This window comes from Copadichromis virginalis, linkage group LG17 (genome assembly GCF_057382275.1).
Source record: "Copadichromis virginalis isolate Kocher_CV1m ecotype Utaka linkage group LG17, C_Virginalis_male_GT1.1, whole genome shotgun sequence".
Classification (NCBI taxonomy): domain Eukaryota; kingdom Metazoa; phylum Chordata; class Actinopteri; order Cichliformes; family Cichlidae; genus Copadichromis; species Copadichromis virginalis.
This window is the reverse complement of record NC_140634.1, coordinates 2,632,931-2,660,197: the sequence shown is the minus strand read 5'-3', so window position 1 is coordinate 2,660,197 and position 27,267 is coordinate 2,632,931. Positions and strand designations below refer to the sequence as shown.

Sequence of the window (27,267 nt, the reverse complement as noted above, 5' to 3'; positions counted from 1 at the left end):
TTAATTTCAGTGAACAATGTTTTTCTGCATACCGACAGTAGTGTTAGCTTTAGTTTTATTAACTGTAATAATGAGACAGACAATTTAATATGTGTAGTGTATAGTAAATGTGTGTGCTTATGCTATGAACAATATGTAAGTAAACAGTCTGTGTCAGTTAAACGTAGTAAGAGTTAAATCGACTTAAATGTTAATCAGTGGTGAGACTGCAGATTTTCAACAGGACTAAAAAGATAAGCAATGTGGATTACTGGGTCTGGTATTGAGATGAAGCATGACAGGTGGAATATCCGGAGGCTCAACACAGGGCCGGCAATGAAGACAGAGACTTGGGAAAGAGGCCAGAAGAAGACAAGTTGAAGCCCCTCTGGAGAACAAATGAAACCCTCAGGAGTCTTGAGAGCAGGCTGTCCATAAGAAGACAGAACAGGAGCCCAGCAATGAAGACGGTGGACTACCAGAGATGACTTGGCCAGCGATGGTGAGGCAAGACAGGGAAGCAGCAGCTACGGCAGAGGCCATCTGGTGGCCCAACAGGAGGCCAGCAATGCTTGGGAGGAGGCCGAAGACAAGGAGAAAGGCCGGGAGACTAACGGCTGAGGGAAAGCCGAGCTGGTAGCTGAATTTAAAGCAACTGATGGTGAAGCACAACAATCTGCTAGTTTTGAAAGTAGCAGCCATCTGGCTCAGACAACATGGGACCCTCTGGCTCAGCTTCTGGCTGCTCATGTTCAGCCTGTGCAGGACCCACTGAAGGCTCTGGTGACTGGGAATGTGCAGAATCCACTGAAGGTTCCTTCTAGGATCTATGCCCAATGAAGAGGATCGGCTCCCTGGCTCAAAGTACTATATCATCTCAAAGGAGCACTTTGCGCTTAGACTGTGGGATTTCTTTTAGTTCCTAGGGCATTAAAAGTAGAATGGGAGGCAGAACCCTCAGCTTTCAGTTTGGATTCAGGAGAAAAGCAGGTTTTCTACTTAGATTAAGCTTAAAACTTTCCTTTCTCATGAAGGTTGTAGTTGGGGCTGTATCAGGTGACCCTTCTTTAATTATGCTGCACTAGGCCTAGGCTCCTAGGGGCTTCCCATGATACATTGTGCCTTCCTTCTTCACTCACCATGTATTTATACACCACTTTGCATTTAATTATCATTAACTTCTGCCACAGTGAAGAGAAACAAAGAAAAAAAGAAAACAAGCCAAGTGTCACCTGTGGCCTGTGACTCAGTGTTTGTGTGCTTTAGTTATATTCTTTAATTATTGTAATTCGTGGGTTTTGGTTCTGCTGTGTTATATTTTTAGTCCTATGGTTTTGGTTTCTGTCATTAGGCTGTCTCGTGTTCCTCGTCTTGTCACACTCGTCCTCGTGTTCCCTCTGTCTTCCCGGTCAGCCATGTCTCTCTGTCTCAGTGTCAAGTCCACATCTTTGTTATACCTGTTTTATTTTGGCGGTCCCTCGTCTCATGTCAATGTATCTAGTTTTGCTTCCTTTGTCTCGTTCTGGCTAGTTAATCCCAGCTGTGTTTCCCTCCCATTTCCCACTCTGATCACTCTGGTGTGTATTTAAGCCCTGTGTTTTCTTTGCTTTGTGTCGTGGCGTACCCTCACCATGCTGGTGGTTTCCTGTCTGTGTTCATGACTAAAGCTTAGTTCATGTTTCTTAGTATTTAGTTCTTGAGTCCAGTTTAATATCTAGTTTGAGGTTTTACTTTTTTTGTTTGAATGAAAGCTGCTATTAGAGTTTCACTCTTGACGTCTGAGAGTCCTGCATTTGCTGCCAGCCACACAGCACTCGCCTCGACAGTGAGCATTTATTTTGTCCTGTCCACAATCGTGACATGTTTTTAATATGTCAAATTTCTGATCGAATAATCACAAATCAAAAGATGCTATCAGAGCCCACACCTGCGCAGGAACAGCTTCCATCACAGCTCACAACATAATTTACATTAATTCGTTGTCTCCACACTGACCTGGCTCCGAGGCAGACTAACAACTGGAACTTTCCGTCCTTGCCGATGTTTCTGGAGGTGGAGTTGATCGCATTGAAGTAATGACAGAGTGACTGACAGGTCATCTTCATGGCCTCAGTGGTCTCCTGAAGGTCTCCCACCTGGTCAGCTGACTCCATGTAGGCAACAGCCTTCTCTGTAGGGTTTTAGAGGAGCATCACACACCATATCAGCTTACTTAAAGCGCTCTACTGTTGTGTAACAGCTCAACAAACTGAGAACACTAGGCTGAAGGCTATGTTACAAATTCATTTGAAAGCCCAGATTACACAAAAATAATTGTAAATGTTGTATAATCCTCTACAAACATGTATAAAAACCATGACACATGAATAAAAAGGTATTCCACATTTTTTCTTTAATCCAGTAAAACCAGTACACATTGTAACACAGTTTAGCCCTTGATTTTCTGCCATGGGCCAAACTGAACAGTTTTCCTCATCAGCAGCAGAGCGTGCCGTCTCTTCACACTCACCCACAAAGTCCCACACAAACACAGTCTTCTGGAAGAGCCTGGCAGATTTGAAGCCGTGATGGAAGAACTGTTCCAGAGCCGCGACCAAGCTATTCTCGCCGCACAGCAGAACAGTCAGACTGCCTCTCTGTGCAACACACATCAACACGTCAATGCACAAAAGCAAATGTTGATACAATGTAAGAAGTTTGACATTTAGCAAGTGACGCTGTTACTTTGTCTGTTACTTAGTACACACATGTAACGAAGCTTGCTTGTGTGGGCAGGTAACTTGGCACCCTGTCATCTAAGTGGCTTAACACTTTTTGCTAATTACACTATTCCCATGAACGTTGGAGTACCTCTAAAATTCGATTCAACAATGTGCTGTGACAGACTGTCACTGAAGAGAAATGACTACAACTTGAAAGATCATCACTCTTTCAGACTTTCTATGGTCAAAGCACAACTTTACTTATGGACACATAATGAATGCACTCCCTGATGGAAACAGGAAAACAGAACCCACACTACTCAGAATTCACAGACAGCATAGCAGTAGTTAAGCTATAAGGCACGCACTCATTAGAAAAGGATTTCAGAGTGCTGAAAGTCACTGACCTCTTTCTCTGGTTTGTGGAAGTGTTTGATGATGTTGTTCACTGCCTCCCCAATCCCCTCTTGGATTTGTGCTGAATTCAGCTCTAGAATGGGGAAAACATCTGCATCAGTACAGACTGCTACAGACCTCTGAACCCTGACAGCCTGAGGTAGCAACAGCTAATGTCTGTAGCTACCATCCTTCCTGGAAACGCTGCATTTTTGAGCTGCAATGGAAGTCTGAGCTTTAAACCACACTTTAAGAATTACCCATATAATTGAGTTCCTGGCAGCTTAATAAAGAGATTATCATTATTATTATAGAAGTTGATATGCCTTAAAGTTTCCAAAAAACTACTGCAGAAAGGGTTTTTAAAAAAGCATTTAATGGAAGCCTGGCAGTCTTATTTTGATGATATTATGAGATTCATTGCACATAAAAGCTCTAAAATAACGAAAACATCGATAGAGCCTGAAAGTGTTTAGTGAGGTAGTGGATGACTGAGTAATTGCACACAGACCATCTTTTGTTCCTACTGTGGATAAAATCTATTTAAAATCCTGCACTTCAAATATCAGAAAGTGCGGCAAAACCTGTCAGGAAATGAAAACATTTCATTCTCAGTATTAGAGATTTCCTGTTGTGTGAGAACGCTGACAGTTACTGACTGGTATCTCGTCCGGTGAGCGATGTGATGCTGATGCGTCTGCCCTGGGAAGGTGAACGCTGTAGCGGGGGTGTACGGCAGGCCCTTGCAGAATCATCCTCTCCGCTGGGCAACACTAATTCCCCGATTAGGACCCTTTCCAGGCTGCCGTCATCCACACCCTTACCGAGCCATCGACCGCAGGGGAACCTGATGGACAACAAGGTGCTGAGGTTACACATCAACGCTCTACATCTGTTGGCATCTTTCTATTTGTTCTTCTGATTTCCAGGGGAGATATTTTATATTTGACTTGCTATCAACAAACACGCAGAATGGTTCCTACTAACTAGCACTTGGTGTGCATCAGAGGGTGATGTACTAAATGTGGTTCAGACACACAGGCGGGCGAAATCTACGCGTTTTCCATCCGTATATCGGTTTGTTCTTTCTCCACACGTCTCCGCTCTGATCTTCTCTCTTTGTCTTTCGTATGTTTTATATTTTGTATTTTTCAGTGTCTTGTTTCTTTTCTTGTCTGCTTTTTGACGTTATCAGAAACAAACAATTTAATATTTTCTCCGATTGGGTTATACAAACAAAATTGACCTCCAATATTGTCAGTGAGCCACACATTCCAGTTAATTTAACAAATGTCTCTATAATATAATATAATGCTGAATGAATATGCCTTTTTTAACTCACTAACAAGAAAAAACACTTTATTAATTTTCATTTTAAATTCATCAAAACTGCCGAGAAACAGCAAACTATTAAATGCCCAGAGTGTGACACGCGTGCGCCAGCAGTTACACTCATGACAGGACGGTTATCGGCTGCTAGCTGCACTCTTATTGGTCGTAATGTTGTCTGAGGTCTACAACAATCTAATTTGGCTGCACAGAAAAGCATGTGAGGGAAGTTTACTAAATGAGTAACAACAACAGAACAAAGACAGGTCCTCTACTCGCCTGTAGGTGTGTCCTGTGATCTCGTTCCGCACCATCACACAGTCCACCAACCATTTAGCCAGGAGGCCGGCATTATCGTGACCCAGCTGCACCGTGGTGAGCTTCCCCAGGTTCTGACACTGAACACAGAGAGCAACTAGTTAATCAATACAATATCAGATCCTACTCTCTTTCATTACTGTGCATGATATACTTGTCTGTCTCTGGTTAATTCAGTTATTTGGGCACAAACGTTTTACTTTTTATTTATTTTTTACATTTCCTTCAGCATATTTTCCTAATAGCTCCAGCAAAGACACACAGAGCACAACTTCAGTCAGCACTCATGTACGCAGGGTAAAGGAGCAACTTTGAGCAAGTCAAACACAGAAAAGAAAAGCAAGCATTTCAAAGGGATACGCTTGATGGTGGGAGATGGAGCTGTAGAGCAAGGGCTTTGTCTAACCTTGAATATGGCAGAGATGTGCGTGTGAGGCCTGAAAGCAGACTGAGGGAGATGGAAACATACGTTAAGACACAAAGAAGGACAATAAAACTCACTCATGCATGCAAACTAGGCTTGGCTCACAGAAATCCTACTTGCATGATTTGACACTGTAAAACAAAATTGATTTATTGGAGTGCACTGCATAGAAGTGCAACTAGAGGGCAGTCTTCACATGACCTACATCACTTCATAATCGATCTTGCTTGATGGAAAATTTCTTGAGGTAAAAGGAGAATTGTTTAGGGCTTAGGAAGTAGACTGCTGTGAATGTGATGGCAGATGCTGCTGAAATTCACCACAACTGGTTCACTTTTAGAACTAAAACAGCAGCTTTAAATGCTTCTTAGTCAGGATGGGCGATAAACTCGCGCAGGCGACTTTTTTGTGAATTTATACGTTTTGTTTGCAGCGAATATTTTACTTTCTTTTCTTGTTTGTTTCAGAGTTATTATAGCTACTTTTTGGATTATTCATTTATTTAAGATGCACCAAATCGCACAAAAGACTTAACGTTACATCAAAGATTTATTTTTCTGTTAGCTGGAGGAGACATTTTTATTTTTAACTTACTTTTGTGTTTCATTTTGTATTTGTTGTTTGGTCGGGTGTGTAAGACGGATAAACACTGGAACGACCTGTAAACACAGTTACAATGGGGAAAAGAAGCCAGTTTCTTTGTTTCCCTCCCTCCATTGTGGGTTTTTAAAATGTAAATAATATAATAAAGTTTTTGTTTTTTTTAACATGAGTTTGAGGAAATGAATGGCTGAATTTGGGCGCACTCTGAGGAGGCTGCATGTGCCTGCAGATGGAAGGCAGTGCCGTTAAAACAGTGTTATTTTTTTTTTCCATTGGCTCCTTCTACTGGGTTCAACCAAAATTATTAGCAAACTTACTCATGGGCGAATAAATGAATGGCTCTTGTAAAAATGATCGGCGAAAGGCTCGGCCTATCGTCGATGGTCGATGCATTCATCCACTCGCCCAACCTTAGTTCTTAAAACTGCAAAACTCGTGCAACGTGGACACAGAGCAGGAGAAATTCAACAGAAGTTATGGGAACTAACTCTCCAGTCCAATATTGCCTATTCAAGAAATGCTGAAGCCAAAGCAAGAAGCATTTTACATATCACTTCATGTTTTGGAGCCTTGTCCCGAGACTTCTGGGATGAACTATTCTCTTTACAGCACCTTTAAGAAACACTGATTTTTGATTACTGTGGCTTTAAATAAGCTGCAGTGCACCATGTGATGTTTGACAAACAGTGACAAGGAGTGAAACATAGAAAACACAAACTCAATGCCTGCACACAACATCAGAGTGGCTGACAGCATGATCAACTTGTGGGAGGTCAAAGGTCACAGTACTCACATCAAAGGTCATTTCTAATACGTTCTTGGGGATCTGCATGATGCCCGAGTCTCCCAGTTCCCCTGAGACGCACACCCAGGGGTTGGATGTGGTCATAGCGTTGCTCAGCTTCTTGATGGGGATGATGACGACTCTGTATGGGATCACTGCAAAAAAGACAAAAAAAGCCTCACAATTTCACAGTCAGCTATTGATCCGTAGCTCTATGAATAAAGTAACTGACATTTTTACTGTAAGGCTTCAGTAGGTGGTGCAGGAGGGCTGAAGGGCTTTCCAGGAGTTTGATGTCATGCCATTATAAACAACACGACCTCATTATAAACAACAACACGACCTCTTTTCATAGAAATGCTGCTGACACACAATTTCAGTTCCAATATACGTTTATATGTGTGAGTGTATATATACAGTTCATAAAAATACACATTGATATGTGACATATTTAACAGCATAATTTGCTGTTTCCAATCACCTAAAGCTTCTCGTCTTAAAACGTTTCTTTTGTTCAAGAAAAGCATTGCTGTGGGTGGCCAGAGGTCAGAGGTTATGTGTAGCTGATGGAAAACTCACTGATGGTGGTGAAGACACTGGTGAAGCAGAAGTAGTCAACAGCATTGAGAGAGAGCAAATGGAAGAGGAACTGCTCCTTCTCCTCCTCACAGCGCAGGAAGGCGTAACGTTTGTACAGCTTCCTGTGGCGGTCAGTCAAGTCAGGTTCAGATACAGCGAAGTACATCACATCTCTCCTCATCAACATCCATGTCAAAAGTCTTTTTAGTTTGACAGTTTTTGCACCCTTAATAACTAAACAACAAAATAAAACGTTATCTTTCTAGACTAACAATTAGAGAGCCCGACCATGAAACTAGCAATGAACTGAAACGCTTCTGTTTTGTTTGAAGGGGCAAAATGGAGGCGTGCAGGGAAGCTTACAGTTATACTTCACTCAGAAATGGATGTGTGGAAGTCAAGTGGGAATGTCATTTGGCCAGATGGACCTTTTACCTCCTGTAAATGAATACAGCAGAAAAATACTCCCAGTGCTGCACTGGTGTGGCTCAGGGTGCTCACTGCTGCCCCCTGTGGCATGATCAAGCCACACAAAAAAGAGCCACTTTCTCCCACATTGTATAAAACGGAGGGTTTTCTACAACTTTGTGTCATGTGTTTTAACTGTATGCAAACCCTTACTGTGAAAACGACTGCAAAATGTATGTTTAATAGTGCACGACATGTAAATATGAAGGTGGGATTCAGTCACCAAAATGCTTACTTGGTTAAGGCTTGTCGCGACAGCAACTGTTTGAGATGCTGAGAGAGCAGCTTCTTTTCCAGGGACAGGCGAATCCAGGCTCTGGCTCGGCCAACGTCCGTCTTGATCTCTGACATACTCTGGATATGCCTGGGACAGACGGAGAAGAAGAATAACGCTGTGGTTTTAAGATGAAGGAAAAGTTATTTACTTTAACTTCACTTACAGATTTTATACATTTTCACAGATGCACCAACACGGACATACAAACTACTTGTTTACAGTACGTGCAGCGAGTATACTGTATATAATATGATGTTTAATACTAACAGGAACACCTAAACAGTGTTACTCTAGTCTACCTGTTGTAGAAGAGGCTTGGACAGTGCAAAGGACAACAAAGTCATACCTCATATCCTGAATGAGAGACACACGCAGAGAAGGCATCGCTATGGAACTATCAGACTTCCTCCTCTCAAGAAAGCGAGGCGCTACAAGGAGAGATGGATTTTTTGTTGATGCTTTAACATGTGACTGAGGCTTTCGACTGCATGTGTGTTCGTGTATGTTACCTGGTGAGTCAGCCTGCTGCGCCAGCATCTCCTCCCGGGCCTGATAGTGCAGCAGATGAGACCACAGAGCAGACTTCCCCTGAAACATCACGATCAGCATGAGAGAGCCGAGGACAGAAATGACACACATAACAGCAGTTATTGCACCGATGGATGAGGCATCACATTATACACAGACACAGAGGGAGGAACCTCAACATCTATAGCGTGTTGAAGAAACCTAACATTTGTGCAGCACTGTATATATCTTTACTTCAGTGTGTGTGCTGACCTGTTTGACCTGCAGCCCGTGGCTCCAGATTCTCTCTAGCAGGTCACACAGACTGGCGATCAGAGTGTTCTCCTCTAATCCAGTGATGCTGGCCTCGCCATGACCCAGCTCCACCGCCTCGCGGCCCATCTTCTCCACCAGCATACGCTTGGTCTACACACCCACATACAATTAGAGGAATCACTGTGATATATTATGAACATACTTAAAATCCAAGGCATATGACACATCCATGTAACCTACCCTCCAGTTATATTAAAAACCACTGCATTCTGTGGATGGACGTGCCTCTTCATCATTTCTTATGATGGCTAAATGGGAAAACTGGAGTAGAAGAGCCTTGCTTTGTATTGTGGAGAATTTGTGTCATAGTTGAGGAACTTTTTATGTGTATGGGTTAGAGATGGCACGATACCACTTTGTTATGTCCGATACCGATATTGATATACCGATAAATTTGGATATCGGCCGATACGAATCCGATATAGTGTGTTTTTTAATCAATAAAAAAAACACTATAAATAGGGAACCACCCCTCACGCTCCACCTCATGATGCTTAATCGACGTAATCAACTTTAATTCGATGCAGTGTGAAAATAAATGCACAGAAATCAATTATTTTTCCACAATAATTAAATAGATTCAACATCTTTCTTCTACAGAATTGCAGACTGCACAGATGGTACCTTCCCAAAGGAAAAAGTGCTACAGCTTACTAGGGTATATTAGACTTAACAGTTACTATATACAGTAATGGACTTCTATTCATTTTACATCAAATTAAAACTTTGGGTGTAAGATTCGGATAATTATTTATTAAAAGCTCGACATTTTAAATGAGAATAAGAAACAAAAGTATGTCTTTGTGCCCCCTTTTCCCTGTTCATGCCCTCTCGGCCCCCCTGGCTAAACTTTGCTAGATCCGCCCCTGCACAGTTACAGCCGTCAGCTGCGTAGAAAAAGATCCTCGAGTAGAAAGTAATATTAAATACATTAACAACAGCTGATCAAGCTTAAACGTGCTGCTGTTGTTCAGCCGCTGGTTTCCTCTTTCTGGTGCAAAGTGGGCCAAAAACAAACAAGAGAGACGGACTCACGACGGAAAAGCCGATCAGCTGATCATTGATTGAAGTGGCAGCAGGAGAGAGAGGGAGAGGCAGTCGCTCCATATATCGGTTGTCAAGCTTAACGCTGGAATGCTTTACAAACATTCAGAGATGAACTTACACACTTGCTTTACTTCTCTCTGGGATAACTTTCTCTGAGATAAAATGCTCGTTTGGTAGCGAGGCTCCAAATGCTCAACCAGACCACCGACAGGTCTCACACGCCACAGCCGCTCTATCACGTGACGCATACTGCTCCGACGTGCTACGGTTATGAGCCGAGTTACGCCATGTCGCAAGTTTTTTGAGGTGCTTTTTTGATATTTGATGGATCGATTACATTTTTTATTTCCCTCCGATATCCGATCCAGTAATTTAGGTCAGTATCGGACCGATACCGATAAGTAATATCGGATCGGTCCATCTCTAGTATGGATTTGGAGGTACTCTATGCGACACACTGCAGTTCATCGTTAAACATTACAGGAGTCATTTTGATAGAACGCAATAATGTGGTAATTTCACAGTTATTACCACTCATTCACCATGGTAGTTTATAAACAGGAAACAGAGCTGCAAAATGCAAAACTGCCCGTTTCTATTTAATAACATATTAATAACCAGGTAAAAACCCTTGGAAACAAACTTAAAGAATAGTAATGACTACCAGGAAACTCCTGTGGCAGTTTATGTGTAATAAGCAGCAATTTAATACTATGGTCATGATAGCTGATTAAAACAAGCATCAGAAAATCTGTAATGAACTGGAAACACTTATGCAAAATGTCAATAATTAAGTTTAAAAGAGTAACCCTTTAACTGAGAAGTATAAACTGTATATATATTTACAGTTTTCAGTAATAACTTCTGTAAATGAAGGACAGCGAATGAGTGCATGCAAGAATCAAGAATCATGGGTCATTTCCAAGTGCAGAAGCATTGCTGGGGTTCTGTTTCACCTTCATGCGACACTCCTTGAGCAACCCTTCCACAAACTTCCAGTTGGTCTGGGCGATCACGGCAGGCGACAGGTCGGAGAGTTTAGGCTGTCGCAGATTCTTCCCGAGGCTGCGGGCCTCCTGCATGTACTTCTGAAGTGCAGACGAAGATATTTAGTGAGATTTAAATAACAGGCACTGAAAGTGTCATTCTTTTGTATGAATGTTTGCAGTTAACACGTATTAGAGGTTGAGGTAAGCATCCTCACTCCTGGCACAATCTCACAAATACGTGCCTTCCTTATACACTGTTAATAACCTGTTCTAGTAGTTCTGTGACTGTTAATGGTAATTTTGTTCATGTGAGACACTTCGAGGAACTTAAGTGAGTTAAGTTAAAGGGTGTGACACAGGAGGCGAGTAAAAAGAAAGGCTGTGTTGGCAGGAAGTATCACTCAGTCTGGAGCATGGCATACCAAATTCAAAATGTTTCCTATAATGAGCTCTGAGTGCTTCGCAGAAATGAGAAATCCATGCTCTTACATCACTGTTCTCACAAACAGAAGATTTCCCACTGCTGCTGTTTCACATTTAAAGTGTTCAAAGCAGAACATGACATGGAAATAGCTGGAAATACTGTCAATGATGTATTTGATGTCCTTTTTTTTTTTTCAAATTAAAGGTTCAGTGTCTAAAATCTTAACCACTAGATGTCAGGAGATTGCAGTTAAATTAATTCTGTTTTTTTTTTTACCATCCCAGTTTAAGAGGAAAATTCTAGCTATGGTGTCTGCTGTAGGACAAACAACTCAGGCTGCTGTAGTGAACGTAGGGTGTCACTCTGCTGTTCCCCTCAGCTGTCAATACGCCTGCATGTGTATTTACTCTGAAGGAGGCTGTACAACTTTGTGGAAGAGTCCGACATGTGTTGATGAGTCAGTGCAGCTCAAGTCTGTCTGAGGCAGGTTTTTGAAGATGTCATAAATGTTTCTGTTGGTAAGAGCTGCTGTTTTTGCCATTGTTAGCTGCTGTTAGATGGCATCAGTGAAACTGATGGGACTTTTTATGACACTGAGGCCTAACATTGGTATACTGGTGTAATGGCTATAACTGTCTGGATATGGGATGGTCACATCTTCATCTACTCACAGTGACAAATTGCAACAATATGAAGAAAAAACAAGCTTGTTTATGCACGTTTTTGTGTTATTGCCCGGACTTCAGTCAGGAGACGAGGCTTCAGGTAAGACAGAAGAGGATGACATACATACATACATAGTAGCTACATACATACACATACATGAAACGATAACACGCATTTAGGTGAATCTCGACCGCTGTGTTCAAGACAGGAGGGCAACATGGTGGTTTCCATAACTCGGTGCCAGGTCCAATATATTTCTGATGGATTCACTCACAAGTTTATGAGAATGTAAATTTTTTGAAACACACAATTACATATGAGTGCAACTTTTTTCCTCTTGAAGGACCTAAAAATTTACTTGCGGTACCTTAAAAGTGAATCTCTCTGGATTTTTGACTGCTGCACATTCAAAACAAAGAATTGGAAGATATGCCTTTGCTAACTGTGCAGCTCACCGAGCCTAAACACCCCTCAGATCTGCAAAAAGATTGTATTTTGCTTGTTTTATTCTTGTTTTCCTTTAGAATTTTATATTTTTTAGTATTCAGCAAGGAATTGTGCCTTAGAGAATGTGGGAACCTCGGAAAAGTAGGTGGAAGTGAGGGTGGAGGCTATGAGAGGGAATCCAAAACACAAGCATCTCCTGCACATACCAGGCAGGAAGCAGAAGCAGATTTTTTAGGTGGTTTGACAGGAGGAGGGGATGCATTGTCCCACTCCCAAAATGCCATGGAATTCTGTAGGACCAGGCAGCCCTCCACCTGCTCGAGGAGGAAGAGCGGTACAACCCGACCCCAGACGGACCGGAACAGGACACACAGCCAGATAGAAGACGACAGAGCCAAAAGAATGGAACATAAGAAGACAGTGAAGGTAGCATAAACATAACATAAACCAAACAAAGAAAGCTCAAACAGAAGGAAACATAAATGTAGTTACACAACAGAACAAAACAATAAGCAGAAAATAAAGATGAGAGAGTTAGAGAACAGTGGAGACCAGGGAGCAGTCAGAAGGATGGTTTTTCACCTCTTTCAGGTCATTATCAAGGGTTAGATGTTCCGTTTGTTGTCTGTGGCGATCTTTTCTGCGCTGAGCTGTTGTTGCCTTGTGACACCACCTGCAGAACAAACACGCTGTGAATATACTGCATAGCCTTTAACTATCTGTGCTCCTGTGAGTCAAACTGAAGGGAGAAGAAAGTACATCAGTTGTATAAAGTTACTTTAAGATTTAAGGTAACAAAAACATTTGCCTTTAACAGTAAAGCAGTTAATTCACAACAGTTTTTTATGTTTTACTTTCTCTTTGATTTGAACTGCATTTTAACATTGATGATATTATTACGAGCAGCTTAAAACAATCCTATTAAACTATTCTATAAAGATTTTTCAGCAGTGCAAACAGATTTGTCAACATTTTTGAAGTTTTGCTTGTTATGTATCACTGATTATGGAATGCCACACGAATAAAATGGAGAAAAGGAAATAGGATCTGAGTGCATCTAGCTGGGCTTTCAGTTGTATGTGTGTAACCTGATCTAACCAATCTCTGCTGAACCTACATTCAAACTGTACTGGAGTATTCTGACAAAGACAGCCTGAAGCTTCTGCTGTCGTCTGTGAAATCTGTCCACAGTGGAGGCTGACTCACTTGTTATTGCTCGGTCCTGTGTTGAGCACTTCGGTCTGCAGTTTGGGGAAGAACCCCTGCTCGTACTTCCCCTGACCGATCTTCATGTCCAGCAGGTGTGGGTGGATGGCCGTGTGGTCAGTCTTCATCAGCCGCTGCTCAATGGCCTGAGCTAAACAAAAGACGGTACAGATTCAGACAACGCTGTAAGGACGTGAAACCATCATGGCATTTGGAGAATTCCAGTAGGTGTCACATTACTGAAGGTAATTTCAGATTTAAACGCTGCAGGCATGCATATGGATTTATGTGATTACTGATTCCACCATCTAGATCGCATCTTATCTGAACACACACACACACACACACACACACACACACACACACACACACACACACACACACACACACACACACCCCCCACTGGAAAAAAAACTGCAATTAAGATGTAAGACATTGAGTGATATGTCGCCGTCCTTCACAGATAAGTTTTGCTGCAAAGAGTGACTCAGCTTCCTGTTTGTTCTATTCTGTGTCACTTCTAGGCTGTACTTCAAAACAGGCTGTTTATATATTAAATCACAGCATGATGTATGACGTTGTGGTTCATTCTCTATAGAGACCTGGTCTGACTGACTCTTACTTGTTGATCCTTCTAAAGATTAAACATCATCAACAGCAGCGACTGCAAACACACTCCATCTTCATCTGTCATGTGGTTATACTGCGTTTGTCTCTGACTGAAGTCCTCAGAGAGCAGGTGGCGTGTTCTCTGAGTGGAGGCACTGGAGGGAGGCAGGCAGAGGAAAGGCCTGTCCATTGTCTGCATAATTAAGTATGCAGACCATTGCAAATGAAGTCACCCTTGGCAACTGCAGTTCACATGGACTGGCCTATTAGTGCATGGAAGTCAGAATCACTGAACACACTGAGCCACGGCAGCTCACTCGTACAAACAGCGTTATCTTGAGCTGACATGTGAAGAGTTATAAGCCACTGTTGTCGATCTCAGCAATGATCATGAGAACTGGCAGGAAACCAGAAGAACACCAACACTGTCAGAACATTGTGCTCCCTGCTTTTTTTCTAATTCTTGTGTCATGTCCTGCATTTTTAGCATGCTACCAAGGCACCAGCCCACACTTCATCCAAGGGGATTATTTCTAGAAGCAACAACTGGTCTGATAGAGACTACTCCTTATTGTCTTCTAAATGTTGCGAAATTCCAGACAAGGCCAGGTTATTATTCTTTGCAATTGTTAATAATGAGTTTATATGTTTTAAATGGTCATAAAGGGGGAGAAACTTTGCCTCAAGACAGTTTTTTAAACAGGTGCCTGATAGGATTCAAAAAGCTACTACGGAGGTAATGCACTTTAAAACTGTCTGACAATGACGAATAGACAACAGATTAATGGGTAACTTAGCAAAGAACCAATTTTAATTTGTGTCTTTAGGACTTTGATACCATTAGCCTTTGCAAAAAGTCATAATTTATTTTTCATTTCTATAGTTGAATCACAGTTTGACAGGCATTACATCGTCTTTTGCAGCATCAAAAAGATCCCAAAGAGCTGTTAGTTGTGTTTTTAAAAAAACTAGAGAGGGGGACAAAAGGACTAAAAACGACCCACAGCAGATGAATAGCATCTCAAAATTATATCCTAAAGAAACTGGAAGAAATCCAGCAAAGACCTGCCCTTCAGAATGGCTTCTTAACAAATATTCTTCCACTGAGACAGTGCATGGATTAACTGAAGTATGGAAACTAGAGATGGCACGATACCACTTTTCTATGTCCGATACCAATATCATCAATTTGGATATCAACCGATACCGATATGAATCCGATATAGTGTTTTTTAATCAATAAAACAGTTTTTTTTAATATCTTGCTGCATTTTGTATAAGTTCATACTCAAGTTTAAAACAAACACTAAAGCTATTCTGTTACACCTGTATGCAAAAAATACACTGCACCCAAAATATTTCATAGTTCAGCAACACTGATCAATCTAATAAACTTAAACCTGCTCCATCCTCCCTATTCTGGTATTTTAAAGAGTAAGCAACCTAACTAATAGGGTTCTAAAACTCCCAGCAAAAATAAATAAATAAATAAAAAATAAGGAACCACCCCCCACCCCATGATGCTTAATCGACGTAATCAACTTTAATTTGATGCAGTGTGACAAAAAAATGCACAGAAATAAATTATTTTCCAAGAATAATTAAATAGATTCAACATCTTTCTTCTGCAGAATTGCAGACTGCACAGATGGTACCTTCCCAAAGGAAAACGTACTATAGCTTACTAGGGTATATTTTACATCAGATTAAAACTTTGGATGTAAGATTCAGATAATTATTTATTAAAAGCTACACATTTTAAATGAGAATAAGAAAGAAAAGTATGTCTTTGTGCCCCTTTTCCCTGTTCATGCCCTATCGGCCCCCCTGGCTAAACTTTGCTAGATCCGCCCCTGCACAGTTACCAGCCGTCAGCTACGTAGAAAAAGATCCTGGTGTAGAAAGTAATAATAAATAAATTCTAACAACAGCTGATCAAGCTTAAACGTGCTGCTGTTGTTCAGCCGCTGGTTTCCTCTTTCTGGTGCAAAGTGGGCCAAAAACAAACAAGAGAGACGGACTCACGACAGAAAAGCCGATCAGCTGATCAGTGATCAGTTTCAGGATTAAAGTAACAACAGGAGAGGGAGGGAGAGAGAGGCAGTCGCTCCATATATCGGTTGTTAAGCTTAACGTGGGAATGCTTTACAAACAGAGATGAACTTACACACTTGCTTTACTTCTGTCTGAGATAACTTCCTCGGAGATGAAATGCTCAACCAGACCGCCGACAGGTCTCACAGGCCACAGCCGCTCTATCACGTGATGCACACTGCTCCGACGTGCTACGGTTATGAGCCGAGTTACGCCATGTCGCAAGTTTTGTGAGGTGCTTTTTTGATATTTAATGGATCGATTACATTTTTTATTTCCCTCCGATATCCGATCCAGTAATTTAGGTCAGTATCGGACCGATACCGATACGTAATATCAGATCAGCCCATCTCTAATGGAAACAGGAAGAAAATGTTGCGCTTTGCCAAACTATGCTGTGGTTGCGGTTCTGTCATGGTGCAGGGCTGCATTTCAGCCAGTGTGAAGATGATCTTATCTAAACAAATGGAATTATGAAAGTGACAAAGTACAGTCAAATTTTTATCCACCACACAATCTGGACAGTGTTTAACCCTTTAAGACCTGCCATAGAACCAAGTCTGCCAGAGCTTATATTCTATTTTTACATGCTGTGGAGCCATTTTTGGGAGCATTTCAAGTTGCTATACATCAATACAACCATTATAGCCCAAATTTTAATAATATGTATGCATTAAGTGCATAGAAATTACATAAATTGCAAAAGTGCAATAAACTACAAAAAAATTTAAATTCGTTTTTGTTTTTTTAACATATATTTCTACTTAGAGAAATTTAAGAGGTTTATCCCTCAAAACTGTAAATACAAAAAAGTTGCAAAAATAGTTTCCCACCACAGGAAATTTATTTTGAGTGTCTTCATAGTTTTATTTTTGAAATACACCAATTTTTATATACTGCAGGAAAAACGAAAATAAATATTATAATGCAAATTTGCAAAAAAACCCCAAAACAGCATGTGCATCAAAATAAACTATTTCCAGCAGTGCAATATGAGTCCTCAGCATCCCAGAAACGACACAGAAAGTCATAAACTCAAACATAACTTTTAAAAACACCAGTATAGGCTCACAAGGCCCTGATGGTAAAAAACTACATTTCCGCAAAATGACGTCACTTCCGGTTTCGGGCAGGTCATGGTGGACATGCGATAGTTCGCGCTGATGGACGTAGGAAGTGTTACAAACAGCTGATCGGATCGGCGAAGCGTGTTTCCGGAATATTATGTTTTTGTTGCTGCAAGCGCTTTTTATGCAGTTTTTATATGTGGAAGGAAACCGTGACCGAGGACAAGCTGATGGCATCAGATGTAAGTACAACTCCTCTGGTTTCATATGCAAAAAAAATTATTGCGCTAGCTTACGTGGTTGCAGTGCTACCGGGATTTAAAAATAGTTACGCAAAACGGAGCGTGCCCGCTCTGACCGGCTTTAAAGGGTTAACAGACAACAACTTCATTTTTCAGCATGACAACAATCACAGACCTCAGCATTACTGAAGCAGTATGGGATTATGTTGACAGAGAAGTAACAACAGGCACACAACATCCAAAGAAGAGCTGTAGCATGTCCTTCAAGGAGTCTAGATGACTATTCCTGAAGAATATTCAAAGAAATTCCAAAACAAGCTGTGATGAAGAATAAAGATTGGCTTTCAAACTTGATAAGAGCTGTACAAACATCTTCCATCTATGTTTGTACATGGTTTACATGGTAACTGCAACTTTGCATCAATCACTGAGCTAATTCCCATTTCATAAGCAAAATATAAAGAAATGTATCAACATTTTTGCATAATCTCTGAGCAAACACTACTTACATATAACAACTCTTCCACTGAAAGCAGGCACTGAAAAGACTTATTTCACTTCAGTGAGAAAGTTAATTAGCCTGGAATATTTTCATTTTCACAACACATGCTTCTCAAACCAACAATCTGAACCATGTTCACACAGAAATAAATCTCTCACACACACGTCCCCATCTGAGCTTACCAGACTCTTTGAGGATGGAGCACCTCTGGTAGCAGGACGACCGGAGACTGGGAGCACGGATATTATAGAGGCGTGCCTTGTCAATACGAGTGTCAAAGACATGGAGCATAGGCTCCTTCTCCTCCCACTGAGACATGATCTTGTTGTCGATGAAGGTGGCAAACATCTGTGTCTCGATGAAGTGAGACAGAAAGGGAAGGTAGGGCTCTGGCTGGTCTGACAGGAATGAAGCCTGTTCACAAGAGCATATGTATTTTCAGTACTGTGCAGTTCAATGTCATTTATATAGCATCTTTAGTAACTTTAGATTTTAAGGTAAAGACAGCACAATATTATAGAAAAACCTCAACTATAAAACAATCCCCTACGGCAAGCACAGGGAGAAAGAGCCCACTTTCAGACAACAATTTGTTTGTAATAAACAAAGCTAGCCTTAAACCACAAATGCCAGGAAAATGTAAATATAGAATTTTAACAGAAAGGAAAACAACACAATGAAATAAATAAGTCTAATCAGCACTAAACATTGACTGAAAATATGCAGACTGATTCTTCAGTTTAAAATACTGTCCATTCTTACATAAAATACTTTAATAGGAAACAGTAACAGGAACTAACAGGTTTCACAAATAAACAGAACAAAGAAAATAGAGTCCAAAGAGACTACGCTATCATTTCTTCCAATTATGGATGATCTCCAGCTAATTCATGATAAATCCTCTGGCTTTTCTTATGATCCACTGTCCTTCCCTTAGATATGCCCTTCTTTCCATTTGTTCTTTTGCTTTTTAAATCACTACCAAGTGAGATGAACTACAACTTATTTGGAAACTGTTTCCTCCTGTTTATGTCATTTTAGGGAGGTAAGCTGCTGTTTCTTTTAGTTATTTCTTGGTTATATTGTGGTTTGTTTGTTATTTTGGCCTCATGTTCTTTTGATATCATTTTGTACTTCTGTCCAATAACAACTAAAACATCTTGGGACTTGGAAAAAAAGGAACTGGTAAGAAGAAAAATGCCTCTTTTACAAATACCATGAAAACGTTGAGTACAACACTTGTTTTCCAATAAGGTACGACCTTTTTACAAACATATTTCTGACTGAGGCACAACGGGAAAGAAAACCTTGATCACCTTGTCAAAGTTGTGCATCTGCTCCCTGTTGGTGAGCCAGGACTCCAGATCAGGAGCGCTCTGGATAACAAACGATTCATAGTCTGCAAACATGGTAGTGAAGCGGCTGGCGAACACCTCCCTCAGCTGAACGTTCAGTTTGGCGTTCCTTAGCTCCTCTTCTTCACCTCCTGTTTGGTTTCCTCCGTCGGTGGGCTGACCTTTGACTCCAGCCCTCAGGGCTTCCACACGTGCCACAGTCACCCCAGTGCGTTTAGCCAGTGCCTGCAGTCTCTCCAGCGTAGCATTTCCCTGCAGCAGCTCCAGCACCACTAACTCCTCTCCTGCCAGATTCCCATTCCGTCCATCGTCCTCTAGCTGTCGAAGGGTGGCGGATTTGCGTTCCCTTCCTGGGGTGGACGAGGTGCTGCCAGGACTGGAGCGGGTCCGGGGCGGGGCGCCAGTGTTGGCAGAGAAGCCAAAGCTTAATAACACCTCAGTGAGCTCCTGGATGAATTCGGTCTTGTTTGGGAACTGAGGGAAGTCCTCTGGAAGCTCGATGGAGTGGTTGTCAATATCCACAAAACACAGGTTGGCCTGTGAGAGGAAAACACGTTTTTATTAGGCTCTGAAATAAACTCTAATGCTGCAAGTTTCAGTTCTGTGATGTGCATTTCTGTTGGCACAACAAGTGAATTCAAATGTGTTCACCGCAGACATTGGATCGATGTGTCTTCTGTGCACTGCAGACAGGAGAAACAGCTGGTGGAGGCAGGATTAGTAAAGACAGATCGTTTTTAGGAGGTGGAGGTATGATGGGGGTTGGGATATGGAGTGTCGAGAATATAGGCCAATGGAATAACAGCATATATTCAGACACCAATCCAAATGTGATAGGATGGAATTTGCATCACGCCTCATGGGGGATTAAAGCAAAACCTCTAGAAACACTAAACATGTAGAAATGAGCTTCTACATATCACAGAATACAGACTGCTAAAGGACCTCTCAATTTAAAACGTTTTACAAGGACTATAAAAATGTTGCCAAACAGACCGACGTACACCACAGCTGGGGGAATTTCTTAGTTGTTAATTGATTGAATGTCCAAGTGCAATTCCTGTTTGCTGACTTCTAAATGTAGTAAATCTCACTGAGCAAAGTAAAAGAAGGTTTGGGTGAGAATATTGAATGAGTGTAAAAACAGACATCGAAATTAGGTGAGATGTACGTGGAGTTCTGTGAGATAGCAGTAAGGCACGTGAGCCCATGAGACTGTAAGCATACAGACACAACCAAAAACCAACTTGTTGAATTAAGTTTACAGAAACGTTCGTTTGGCTCTGGCCTCTCATAGCTATACTTGCAGGCAGAGAAAGGCACAGTGTAACAGAGCCAAACATCTCTCATGCTCACGTTTTTAATAAACAGGGTTAGAAAAAGACAAACTCTGGCTACACTTTCCTCCCTCTCATCATCTACTCTTTGTGTGGCTTTTCATTTCTAGGTCACATCCACTTCAAAGGCAAACACAGGGACAAACTGTTCATGCAGGGGCTCCTGTGAGGGGATAAGGAGGAGAGTTAGAAGGGAGCTGTGGGTGATGCACAGAGGCATCCTGCACTGAATTGGATAATTAACACCCATATGTAAAGTCCCAGATTAACGACCCAGGGTGATGATGGGGGTGTGAGCAAAGCCAGAGGCCTGAAAGAATCGATTTTCTGCTTTGTTAGAGCCTTATCATGCCCTAACACATAAACACACACACACACAGTAACTGTAACCCACCCAGCACTGGACTATACAATGGTTAAAATCCAGGACACATTCACCTCCTCACTGTCTGACTGAGGCTGAAAAGTGACAAAGCAATAAAAGACTACTCCTGTCTGGCTCTGCCTTGAGGTGAATTTAACGATAACAAGGAAACTGACTGTTTTTCATTTAATTATTTCATATCAGTTTATTTATATGTCTATAGCACTTCGCTCTCGCTCTGCAGGCCTACTTGTTGTTCCTAGAGTATTTAAAAGTAGAATGGGAGGCAGAGCCTTCAGTTTTCAGGCCCCTCTTCTGTGGAACCAGCTTCCAGTTTGGATTCAGGAGACAGACACTATCTCTACTTTCAAGATTAGGCTTCAAACTTTCCTTTTTGCTAAAGCATATAGTTAGGGCTGGACCAGGTGACCCTGAATCCTCCCTTAGTTATACTGTAATAGATGTAGACTGCCGGGGGATTCCCATGATGCATTGGGTTTTTCCTTTCCAGTCACCTTTCTCACTCACTATGTGTTAACAGACCTCTCTGCATTGAATCATATCTGTTATTAACCTCTGTCTCTCTTCCACAGCATGTCTTTATCCTGTCTTCCTTCTCTCACCCCAACCAATCACAGCAGATGGCCCCGCCCCTCCCTGAGCCTGGTTCTGCCGGAGGTTTCTTCCTGTTAAAAGGGAGTTTTTCCTTCCCACTGTCGCCAAAGTGCTTGCTCAAAGGGGGTCATATGATTGTTGGGTTTTTCTCTGTACCTATGAAGCACCTTGAGGCGACTTTTGTTGTGATTTGATGCTATATAAATAAAATTGGATTGAATTGAATATAGTGCAGGGGATGATACAGTTAAAAAAAACATCACCTCATCCAATAAAGAAGAACAGCATTGTAGCATTATAAAGCATTAAAACTGCATGTTAGGCTTTTATAAACTAAAACTACAATAAATACAAAGATAAAGATAGCAGATCCAGAACAAAGACAACATAAAGACTGTATTTCATCCAGCTGAGCTGGCTGCTGTGTCCTTATAGAGACTTGATCAAACGGAACCATTATTAATAAAGTTTGATTCAGTTTTTTTCTGGTTTAATAAGTAAAATGTGTGCCATGCTCATTTAAATGTGCAAGTGTGTTTGTTTTGTGTGTGTGTGTGTGTGTGTTTGTTTTGTGTGTGTGTGTGTGTGTGTGTGTGTGTGTGTGTGTGTGTGTGTGTGTGGTTAGACTTAAAGGAGGTTACCTACACACCTGAACAGAAACTAGAAGATGTGAAATTATAAATTAAGTTCTATGTTATTACAATTTCCTGTTACAAGCTTTTCAGTTTGGGTGCTCCGAAAAGGAACATTTTTATAAAAATACAGATGACATCCTGATCTGGTGTAAATGCAAAAATCCTAGGTGACATCTTTCTGGAGTTTTGTGTTCACTAGAGTTTCAGAAAACCTGACCTCTGACCTCTTAGGTGGGACATAACAAAGTACTTCGTTACTGTATTTATGTAGAATTTTCAGGTATCTGTATTTTTCTTCTGACAACTTTTACTCCCTACATTTTAAACATGCCTGTTACTCTAGGTTTATTTAAAGAGAATAATGTTTTTTTAACCCTTTAAGACCTACTATAGAACCAAATCCGCCAGAGCTTACTTTATATTTTTACATGCTGTAGTGCCATTTTTGGGAGCATTTCAAGTTGCGATACATCAATACAACTGTTATAGCCCATATTTTAATAATATGTATGCATTAAGTCCATAGTAATTACATTAATTGCAAAAAAGTGCAATAAAGTACAAAAAAATTGAAAATCGTTTTTGTTTTTTTTTACATATATTTCTACTTGGAGAAATTTAAGAGGTTTATCCCTCAAAACTTTAAATACAAAAAAGTTGCAAAAAATAGTTTACAACAACAGGAAATTTATTTTGAGTGTCTTCATAGTTTTATTTTGGAGATACAGCAATTTTTATATACTGCAGGAAAAACAAAAAACAATCCTATGATGCAAATTTGCAAAGAAAACAGCAGGTGCATCAAAATAAACTATTTCCAGCAGTGCAATTCGAGTTCTAAGCATCCCAGCAACTATTCAGAAAAGCATAAAGTCAAACATGACTTATAAAAACACCAGTATAGGCTTTTAAGGCCTACAAGTAAAAAAAAAACTACATTTTCCGCAAAATGGTGTCACTTCCGGTTTTGGGCAGGAAATGGCGGACATGTGATCGTTCGCGTTGACGTCTTTTTCAATGTGGGAAGGTTACGAACAGCTGATCAGATCAGCAAAACCTGTTTCTGGAATATTATGTTTTTGTTCCTGCAAGCGCTTTTTATGCAGTTTTTGCAAAGCTATATGTGGAAGGAAACCGTGACCGAGGACAAGCTGATGGCATAAGATGTAAGTACAACTCCTCCGGTTTCATATGCAAAAAAAATTATTGCGCTAGCTTACAGGGTTCAGGTTCTACAGGGATTTAAAAATAGTTACGCAAAACGGAGCGTGCTGCTCTGACCGGCTTTAAAGGGTTAAGGGGCATCCAATGTCTGCACAAACATCAACAAACACAGAGAAAGAGTGAGAGACAACTTCAGTCAGAAATAAAGATGAGAAAGACAGGACAGGAGAGGAAGAAGAGAGGTTGGATTTAAAGGTAAGGACGGCTCAGTAACTGACAAATTTAAGACATTTTGTCTTATAGCTTGTGAAACATCTGCTTACATCTTGTTGAAATCAGTTTTGTAAATCCACACAGAGCAGCAGACCAAAGGAAATCTACTGAAACTCACATTAGAAATGACTGTGAGCTGTGACTCTTTTCCCTGTGCTGAGCCACAGCACATGCTGTATCTCACGTTGACCCCTGACAGTACTCATGTGTGAAGTCATCCTCTTGATTCAGTAATTTGATATTTACCGGAGTATCTGCGCTTCTACTTAAATACAGAACGTCTGTACTTTTTCACCTCTGCCTGACCCAGAGTCCGATTTAAACTAGTCCCAAATTTCTAGGAGATGCACCTGTGACATAACTATGAAAATCCTTCATTCTCGAGTTACGGCGTTCACAAACTTGGCTGCCTTCTGACCATTGTTGATGCAGTTTCATGAATCCACAGCTTGATCAAGCCCAGTGACAGAAGCACCATACACCTACAGCACTCAAAGGATCTGCGGCCAGCATCCTGTGCCAGACCATAGACACCAACACTGGTACCCTGCCTGGTAGGACTCCTGGTCGATAGTAATTAATATTATACAGCTGGTTTTAATGTTGTGGCTGGTCTGTGCATTAACGCTACCCAGGCTGATGTTGTACCTCCTGAGGAAGCTCAAGTTTGGAGCGGTCAGTGCCCTCTTTGGACTGCAGGCCCATCAGGTAGGGAACAGGTGCATCTAGGAAATGAAGGAGGGAGGCTGGCAGGATGGGAACATAGACATGCTGCCACTGGAAGGGAAATAGGAGGGTGGTGATGCCCTCTGCCACTGTCATCAACCGCTGGTAGTCTGAGAAACACAGAGAAAGAAGTGTGATGTGAGACAAGAGCATTACAGCAACACGTAGTTTCATGTCAGTTGTAAAATTGCACTCTGATGATCCTAAATTCACGCTAAGCTCCACCAAACACCACACAAGCACTGCTACAGTGTCTTGCAGGCTGAGTTCAGCAGCAGTTCAATCAGATTTCATCATTATGGCCTGAGTGAAAAGTCCACTTGGAGGAAACATAACTAAGGTTTCATGAATTCATCATCCTCTCCTCTCCTATGGTCCACTCCCCCTGGCTCAGCCAGCATCTCCCGATCTGTATGTGCACCTTCACTGAAGGTTTCCAAAGTCTTAACCACAGTCTGCGTGTCGGAGATACAGCTGGTTCACTTATCGGAAAACGTCCGTTTCTAGAAGCAGAATGTATTTACAATTGTGTTTAAATGTCTATATAAACACACACACACACACACACTTGGAAACAATTATAAGCACAGCTGCTCTAGGTAAGTGTGTAAAATACATGTTAGAATAAATGTCACACACTCAAACAAAAAGTGAGGCAATAGGTCTTTTTCTTTTGTGTTGGGAGAATTAGTGATGTTTAAAGAACCAATACGTGTGATTCCTCTCAAAGGCAAATTTTGGAATCTGCAATAGTACTTGATGTTTTTTTTACTAAGGTAAATACCACAGGCAGCAAACCAAGGGTGCAATTGTTCTGAAACTAAAGGGGGCAGCATAGACACGTATTCTAGTCTATTCTTAAATAAAGAAGAAGAAGAACGGCAGCTAGGAGCACTTCAGTTTCCAGGCCCCTCTTCTGTGGAACCAGCTTCTGCAATTCTGCAATGGCAACTGATGTTAAAGACTCATGACCAATTATCACAAAGGCTTGATTAGGTTTACAAGGAAATTACTTTTTCAAACAGCATCAAGTGGGTCAGGATCGCCTTTTTTCAGTCATTATTTAAAAAGTGCATTTTGTATTTACTTAAGCTTTGTTTAAGATTCAAATTTGTTTGATGATCTAAAACATAAAGTTGTGACAAATATGCCAAAAGAAGTAATCAGGAAGAGGCCAAACACTTTTCCCATCGTCATTAAGAACCTCCACAGGCAGAGTTGCTAGAAGTTACTAAAGCTGCTACCACAGCAGACACTTGTGTATGTTAAAGCTCTCGTGGTATTCAAAGCCCCTCGTACACATCATGGTACTGGGCACTATTGGCATACGGGGCCATATGGTACGGAGTAAAATGTGGGGCTAAGTTGGCGCAGTGCTCAGGTTTGGGCCTACTTTTTAAACTGCATTATAACACATATATGAAGATTACCTTTCATGCAAATCTAAAATAACTGCACTTAATCAAAGCACGATTTACAGGTTGGCTGTAGCTCAGGAAGTTGAGCTACTACTAATCAGAAGACTGGTGGTTTGATCCCCGTCTGCTCCAGTCTGCAGACGGGGATTGCCTTTGGCAATATTAACCCCAAGTTGCTCTCCGATCCATCCGAGGCGAGTGTTAAATTTAGGGGTGAATGAGGCATAAGGACGCATTCTCAAAGTGAAAATCTGAGTAATTAATAAATGTTTTTGTGGGAAAGAGACAAGCCAGGTTTTGAAGCTCCTACCTGTAGGCGTGTGAGCATATTTTTCATATGTCTGTACATGTTCAAAGTTTCTCCTTTGTGTGGGGAACACAGCAAGCAAATCTCACAGAAACACTCCTGTTTCTTAATGTTGCAGCATGTCTCATCCTATTTGCTCTCTTTAGCTTTAAAATAACAAGTTCAGCTGTTCTACTTTAGTCATCAACACTTGCTGTTCTAATCTGACTTAAGTGGTGAGGTGCAGTATCTCATAAATTCCCTCCTCTTCCCTTTACTCACACTGACAGACTTTAAACTTGCTAACTCGAGGCACCTTCAGATATATTTTGGAAAGCCCCAGCAGTGACAGGGCTCAGGGTTGCTGTTGTTGTTATAGAACTGAAAAACAAGACGAAACAGGTCAAGTCATTGTGAAACTGTAACGGTGCATTAGGGCCTGATAAAGACCAGCAGCTCAGTCTCACAAGGCAAGAAGTGAGCAAGTCTGTGGTAAACAGCTGTTACTGTCAGGAAGCAAGTTGTCATCCCATGACAAGTCAAACACGCTGATTAATCACACTGTGTGAAAACGCTGGCCGACTGCTCTGGATAAACGCATACGATGCACCTTAAACAGCAAACAGACTAACAGTTCTTGTGAAGGTCAGGACAGGAAATGACATTTGCATCAGTGCAGTGTTAGTGCACACAGGCACCTGGCTCTGTCTGATGCTTTTTAAGCAGTTCAAGCAATTTCTGTATATAGAGAATAACTGCAGACAGATTCTTAAGGTGTATCTACAAAACACCTGTGAATCTCCTGCAGTGGTCCCATCAACATCCAGTGAGGTCAGTGGTTCCATCTTTGGCCTGTGATTGATCCACCGACCTTCTGCTGCTGGAAGTTTTTTAGCATCTACACATTTTTTTCTTTCTTTGAGTGGTTGCCAAAGTCAGAGACTCTGAGTAGGAATGTGAACATTATTAAACACTTTCACTCCATGTGACGAATAAAGAATCTTGACTAATCCTTCCGTTCTCTAACTGCATGTCTTTGGACTGTGAGAGGAAGCTGGAGCACGTGGAGACACACAACCTTCACACAGTAAGACCCCTG

At 41.3% G+C, this 27,267-nt stretch overlaps 1 protein-coding gene across 6 annotated transcripts in view; it reads right to left on the bottom strand.

The window, feature by feature from the left end:
- The window catches only part of LOC146688747 (DENN domain-containing protein 5B-like), an 83,534-nt gene that overhangs the window by 3,139 nt on the left and 53,128 nt on the right, over positions 1-27,267 (bottom strand). For 2 of the 6 annotated variants that reach the window (XM_085436813.1, XM_085436817.1), the window contains 18 exons: positions 24,387-24,574; positions 19,312-19,887; positions 18,178-18,409; positions 13,482-13,632; positions 12,858-12,948; positions 10,706-10,837; positions 8,640-8,792; positions 8,369-8,447; positions 8,206-8,287; positions 7,818-7,946; positions 7,115-7,236; positions 6,545-6,690; positions 5,131-5,172; positions 4,686-4,804; positions 3,737-3,924; positions 3,089-3,171; positions 2,489-2,615; positions 1,975-2,149 (listed from right to left, as the gene is read on the bottom strand). In XM_085436813.1, coding sequence (XP_085292939.1) covers positions 1,975-2,149; positions 2,489-2,615; positions 3,089-3,171; positions 3,737-3,924; positions 4,686-4,804; positions 5,131-5,172; positions 6,545-6,690; positions 7,115-7,236; positions 7,818-7,946; positions 8,206-8,287; positions 8,369-8,447; positions 8,640-8,792; positions 10,706-10,837; positions 12,858-12,948; positions 13,482-13,632; positions 18,178-18,409; positions 19,312-19,887; positions 24,387-24,574 — 2,815 coding nt within the window. Of the gene's footprint in view, positions 1-1,974; positions 2,150-2,488; positions 2,616-3,088; positions 3,172-3,736; positions 3,925-4,685; positions 4,805-5,130; positions 5,173-6,544; positions 6,691-7,114; positions 7,237-7,817; positions 7,947-8,205; positions 8,288-8,368; positions 8,448-8,639; positions 8,793-10,705; positions 10,838-12,481; positions 12,593-12,857; positions 12,949-13,481; positions 13,633-18,177; positions 18,410-19,311; positions 19,888-24,386; positions 24,575-27,267 lie in introns of all 6 variants that reach the window. The other 4 variants (XM_085436815.1, XM_085436818.1, XM_085436819.1 and 1 more) reach the window with 3 other exon arrangements.